Genomic DNA, 6,946 nt, shown 5'->3' with positions numbered 1-6,946 from the left:
CCCCAAAGACATGACACTACACTCATTTACTATCAGTGTGTTCATAAACATCGTAAAATATTTTTCAGCCTGACACAATAACATAATACCTTTATGAAAACAGTAATACAATCTTCTAGTGAGTGCACCCGTGCACTATTCAGAGGATGCAGTCCATTTCAGTGAAAGGGATTTACTCTGTTAGACATCAGCTTTGCACAAGCTCCATTGACAATGAGTTGTTTGCATTGTTTGTTGAAATAAATTCTATGCAATCTGATGTAGGTCATGGAATGGATGTTTCTTTTGTAATATATGTTTTGTTGAGTTGATTTTTAAATGGCTGCCGGTCCACAGTCATGGAGCTTTGACTTGAAGGGGTATGGCTGTTCAAGTAAATGTCATTCAATCTCAAACTTACAATGCATTATAAGAAAGTTCTCTCTCTCTATGGTTATGACAGACCACTTATACCCCCTCTGCTGGCCATACCTGGTATCTGATACGTGAGTTCACAGATCCAGGAAGTGAAATGTTATTTAGGTTAGTGGGAGCCACTCCTAAGCCTACTCGTCAACACAATTGGAAACGAAACTCATCTCTTCAGCTCAGCCTGCTTGCGTTTCAAAATGGCAGAAGCCATGGACTCAATCAGTTGTTTAATCTGTTTGGAGATACTGAAGGATCCAGTGACTATTCCCTGTGGACACAGCTACTGTATGGACTGTATTAAACGCTTCTGGGATCAGAAGCTTGTCTGCAGCTGCCCCCTGTGCAGACAGATCTTCACTCCAAGGCCTGTTCTGAACAAAAACACTGTCATTGTAGAATTGGTGGAAACACTGACAGAAATAAATACGAAGAAGATGCAGGAGGTGAGACTTAAGGTGAGTGTTGACAATTCACATGTAGTTTATTGAATTGGCAGATTCCTAGACTAAAGCCAATGAGGAGCCCACGCAGGGCCTCATTCAAACGCCACTGAGTCCTACTGTGGGGAATAGGCTGTATGGGGTCCTGGTGTGAGCTGAGTGAATGGGTGGGATTATAATAATAATAATAATAATTCTTTGTGCCTCTTTTTTTGTGTCTTGCATGATCTCAACAACACAGCATCACCACATTTAGCGCTTAAAGGGATATATATATATATTTATTTAACCGGGCAAGTCAGTTAAAAACAAATTCTTATTTACAATGACTGCCTAACCCGGACGACGCTAGGCCAATTGTGCACCACCCTATGGGACTCCCAATCATGTCCGGTTGTGATACAGCCTGGAATCGAACCAGGGTCTGTAGTGACACCTCGAGCACTGAAATGCAGTGCCATTGACTGCTGCGCCACTTGGGAGCCCCTAATAGTTCACCCTAATTATAAAATTACATGTTGATTTTCATACCCTGTAAGCAGTCTATGGACAAGGTATGACAACAATGAATGCTTTGGTTTAGTTTCCCTAGCACTTTTTCCATATGCTAACGTTTTTGCATTTGTGGCACAAATCCTATTTAAGTCATGGTACCAATATTAGTATTTCCGTGCATTATGTTCAAATCATCTATAAGTGACTTTGTTGAGTTTCACAATCAATTTGAGATGCTTTTGGATGATTTGGACATGATGCGTGAAAAATGTTTATATCGGTACCATGAATTGAATGGGATTTGTACCACAAATACTAAAACGTTAGCATTTGGAAACAGTTCCAGGGAAATAAAACAAAAGCATGGATTGCTGTTATACCTTGTCCATATACTGCTCACTCCAGGGTTAGGAAAACCAATGTGTCATTTTGTAATTTTGGTAAACTATCCATTCAAATGCATACACCAATGTAGATCACAAACAATATTATAACAAAAACATTACATGTGGATACAGTTCATGGGATAAGTTGCAGTTCATACAGTTCAGTTCATGTGAGGAGGTAGGGTGTTGTTGGGCAGAGTTATTTGTTTGATTAAATTGGTTGTAATGAACCCCCCTCGTCTCTATGTGTTTCCTAACGGTACCGTGCACAGGCAGCAGTGGAGGACAGTGAGGGGCTGTCAAAGATGAAGGTTGTTTCACCTTCTGAACCTAATACCAGAGAGGAGTTCTTGAAATGTGAGTAAATATCTACACACAACTATAAATACGGTTTCACTAGCCTGCCTGACCCACACACAAATGCGTGCAGGTATACAGACACATGCAAACACAATGTTTTATTTCAAAATGATTTCAGATTCCTGCCAGCTCACATTGGACCCCAACACAGCTAATAGATATCTGCGTCTATCTGAGGGGAACAGGAAGGTAACCAGGAGTGAAAATGCTGAGTCCTATCTTCACCATCCAGACAGATTTAACTTCTACTGCCAGCTGTTGTGTAAAGAAGCTTTGTCTGGAACCTGCTACTGGGAGGTAGAAAGGAGTGGGAGCAAGTGTAAAGTTGCTGTGTCTTATAAAGGGATCTGCAGGAGAGGAGACGGAGTGGATGTTAGCTTTGGACGAAATTATCAGTCCTGGACTTTGGTCTGTGATCCGTCTATCTGCTCTTTCAGGCACAATAATATCAGTACTGATATCCCTACCCCCTGCTCCTCCAGAGTAGGAGTGTACCTGGACCACAAGGCAGGAACTCTGTCCTTCTACAGTGTCTCCGACAAGATGACCCTCCTCCACAGAGTCCAGACCACATTCACTCAGCCCCTCTACCCTGGATTCTGGGTTGGTCCTGGTTATGGATCATCTGTGAAGATACTGACACCAATATAGTAAATTAACAAAGTTTTATCTACACTCATTGACTTTCAGTGTGTTCATAAACATCCAAATATTTTTCAGCCTGACACAATAACATAATACCTTTATGAAAACAGTAATACAATCTTCTAGTGAGTGCACCCGTGCACTATTCAGAGGATGCAGTCCATTTCAGTGAAAGGGATTTACTCTGTTAGACATCAGCTTTGCACAAGCTCCATTGACAATGAGTTGATTGCATTGTTTGTTGAAATAAATTCTATGCAATCTGATGTAGGTCATGGAATGGATGTTTCTTTTGTAATATATGTTTTGTTGAGTTGATGTTTAAATGGCTGCCGGTCCACAGTCATGGAGCTTTGACTTGAAGGGGTATGGCTGTTCAAGTAAATGTCATTCAATCTCAAACTTACAATGCATTATAAGAAAGTTCTCTCTCTCTATGGTTATGACAGACCACTTATACCCCCTCTGCTGGCCATACCTGGTATCTGATATGTGAGTTCACAGATCCAGGAAGTGAAATGTTATTTAGGTTAGTGGGAGCCACTCCTAAGCCTACTCCTCAGCACAATTGGAAACGAAACTCATCTCTTCAGCTCAGCCTGCTTGCGTTTCAAAATGGCAGAAGCCATGGACTCAATCAGTTGTATAATCTGTTTGGAGATACTGAAGGATCCAGTGACTATTCCCTGTGGACACAGCTACTGTATGGACTGTATTAAACGCTTCTGGGATCAGAAGCTTGTCTGCAGCTGCCCCCTGTGCAGACAGATCTTCGCTCCAAGGCCTGTTCTGAACAAAAACACTGTCATTGTAGAATTGGTGGAAACACTGACAGAAATAAATACGAAGAAGATGCAGGAGGTGAGACTTAAGGTGAGTGTTGACAATTCACATGTAGTTTATTGAATTGGCAGATTCCTAGACTAAAGCCAATGAGGAGCCCACGCAGGGCCTCATTCAAACACCACTGTGTCCTACTGTGGGGAATAGGCTGTATGGGGTCCTGGTGTGAGCTGAGTGAATGGGTGGGATGATAATAATAATAATAATAATAATTCTTTGTGCCTCTTTTTTTGTGTCTTGCATGATCTCAACAACACAGCATCACCACATTTAGCGCTTAAAGGGATATATATATTTATTTATTTATTTAACCGGGCAAGTCAGTTAAGAACAAATTCTTATTTACAATGACGGCCTACCACGGCCAAACCCTAACCCGGACGACGCTAGGCCAATTGGGCACCACCCTATGGGACTCCCAATCATTTCCGGTTGTGATACAGCCTGGAATCGAACCAGGGTCTGTAGTGACGCCTCGAGCACTGAAATGCAGACTGCTGCGCCACTTGGGAGCCCCTAATAGTTCACCCTAATTATAAATTGACATGTTAATTTTCATACCCTGTAAGCAGTCTATGGACAAGGTATGACAACAATGAATGCTTTGGTTTAGTTTCCCTAGCACTTTTTCCATATGCTAACATTTTTGCATTTGTGGCACAAATCCTATTTAAGTCATGGCACCAATATTAGTATTTCCGTGCATTATGTTCAAATCATCTATAAGTGACTTTGTTGAGTTTCACAATCAATTTGAGATGCTTTTGGATGATTTGGACATGATGCGTGAAAAATGTTTATATCGGTACCATGAATTGAATGGGATTTGTACCACAGATACTAAAACGTTAGCATTTGGAAACAGTTCCAGGGAAATAAAACAAAAGCATGGATTGCTGTTATACCTTGTCCATATACTGCTCACTCCAGGGTTAGGAAAACCAATGTGTCATTTTGTAATTTTGGTAAACTATCCATTCAAATGCATACACCAATGTAGATCACAAACAATATTATAACAAAAACATTACATGTGGATACAGCTCATGGGATAAGTTGCAGTTCACACAGTTCAGCTCATGTGAGGAGGTAGGGTGTTGTTGGGCAGAGTTATTTGTTTGATTAAATTGGTTGTAATGAACCCCCCTCGTCTCTGTGTTTCCTAACGGTACCGTGCACAGGCAGCAGTGGAGGACAGTGAGGGGCTGTCAAAGATGAAGGTTGTTTCACCTTCTGAACCTAATACCAGAGAGGAGTTCTTGAAATGTGAGTAAATATCTACACACAACTATAAATACGGTTTCACTAGCCTGCCTGACCCACACACAAATGCGTGCAGGTATACAGACACATGCAAACACAATGTTTTATTTCAAAATGATTTCAGATTCCTGCCAGCTCACATTGGACCCCAACACAGCTAATAGATATCTGCGTCTATCTGAGGGGAACAGGAAGGTAACCAGGAGTGAAAATGCTGAGTCCTATCTTCACCATCCAGACAGATTTAACTTCTACTGCCAGCTGTTGTGTAAAGAAGCTTTGTCTGGAACCTGCTACTGGGAGGTAGAAAGGAGTGGGAGCAAGTGTAAAGTTGCCGTGTCTTATAAAGGGATCTGCAGGAGAGGAGACGGAGTGGATGTTAGCTTTGGACGAAATTATCAGTCCTGGACTTTGGTCTGTGATCCGTCTATCTGCTCTTTCAGGCACAATAATATCAGTACTGATATCCCTACCCCCTGCTCCTCCAGAGTAGGAGTGTACCTGGACCACAAGGCAGGAACTCTGTCCTTCTACAGTGTCTCCGACAAGATGACCCTCCTCCACAGAGTCCAGACCACATTCACTCAGCCCCTCTACCCTGGATTCTGGGTTGGTCCTGGTTATGGATCATCTGTGAAGATACTGACACCAATATAGTAAATTAACAAAGTTTTATCTACACTCATTGACTTTCAGTGTGTTCATAAACATCCAAATATTTTTCAGCCTGACACAATAACATAATACCTTTATGAAAACAGTAATACAATCTTCTAGTGAGTGCACCCGTGCACTATTCAGAGGATGCAGTCCATTTCAGTGAAAGGGATTTACTCTGTTAGACATCAGCTTTGCACAAGCTCCATTGACAATGAGTTGTTTGCATTGTTTGTAAATAAACACATTTATCTACACTTATTGACTTTCACTGTGTACATATACATCATGCAATCTGTTTCAACCTGACAGACTTAACATTATTTTATGATACAACCGACTGGTGAATGCACAACATATGCACTACTGTTAAAATATGAACAGTTCACAGTCTGTCACTGAAAGGGATTGATTCTAATGTTAGACGTTCAGCTTACACTAATTACTATACCCTGTTCAATTGCACTTCGATATGTTGTCTTGCACATTCACCCTTGGAATGGCACACATACCCAATCCATGTCTCATTTGTCTCAAGGCTTAAACATCCTTCATTAACCTGTCTCCTCCCCTTCATCTACACTGATTGAAGTGGATTTGACAAGTGACACCAGTAAGGGATCATTGCTTTCACCTGGATTCACCTGGTCTATGCCATGGATAAAGCACTTGCGTTTCAGAATGGCAGAAGCCATGGACTCAATCAGTAGTTTAATCTGTTTGGAGATACTGAAGGATCTGGTGACTATTCCCTGTGGACACAGCTACTGTATGGACTGTATTAAAGGCTGCTGGGATCAGGATGACCAGAAGCTTGTGTGCATCTAGCCCTTGATCATGACTCTGTTGCATTATATTACACATAAACGTCATTGGACGATGCAGTTTTCTGTGGGGGAAAATATGTTAAGAGCCATGACGCTCTGTCCGAACATTATCATGCATCGCTTGCGGTACAGTTTCGGAAGCATAAGGAACTTGTATTTCATATCGGCAAGAAATAATTTTCAAAAATTGATGCACACTTTTGTAGGGTTAGGATTCCCACACGGACAACAGATGGAAGACCGACTGGACTACCTGTGCTAATTAGCTATATGCGTCTTCGAACACCTGTGTATAAATGGAAGACGGACGCCACAAACGTGTTGTCACTGAAAAATTCTGTCAGCTACAACTGTGTTAAAACCGATTAAAACAGTATACAGTGAGTGTGTATTTTGCATTTGTGAATTTATTTTGTTGTGATATGAAAGTGGATGTATTTATGTTTCTAGAACCGTACCACAATTGAGAATTCACATTTAGATGGGTGTTGAGATCAACCAGCTGGCAGCAAACACAACGAGGACCGCCGCAGTGCATCCACCTGCCTATAGGTGTGTGTGTGGTGTCCAATTCATTATTTTAACCCTCACACACTCCCCCATACCATCTCTCTCTCCC

The 6,946-nt window shown here is 41.5% G+C and overlaps 1 protein-coding gene across 1 annotated transcript; it reads left to right on the top strand.

The window, feature by feature from the left end:
* The first annotated feature begins 317 nt into the window (after window positions 1-317).
* Window positions 318-6,711, top strand: LOC115196719 (E3 ubiquitin/ISG15 ligase TRIM25). Its single transcript, XM_029757586.1, has 5 exons — window positions 318-866; window positions 2,005-2,089; window positions 2,211-3,610; window positions 4,762-4,846; window positions 4,968-6,711. Exons 3-5 carry the CDS (start codon window positions 3,353-3,355, stop codon window positions 5,498-5,500), a joined length of 876 nt encoding a protein of 291 aa, XP_029613446.1. The 5' UTR covers window positions 318-866; window positions 2,005-2,089; window positions 2,211-3,352; the 3' UTR covers window positions 5,501-6,711.
* The last annotated feature ends 235 nt before the right edge of the window (window positions 6,712-6,946 follow it).

Source organism: Salmo trutta, chromosome 7 (genome assembly GCF_901001165.1).
Source record: "Salmo trutta chromosome 7, fSalTru1.1, whole genome shotgun sequence".
NCBI classification, from domain to species: domain Eukaryota; kingdom Metazoa; phylum Chordata; class Actinopteri; order Salmoniformes; family Salmonidae; genus Salmo; species Salmo trutta.
Note: the sequence above shows the minus strand (reverse complement) of the source record. Positions and strands in the feature narration are given on the sequence as shown.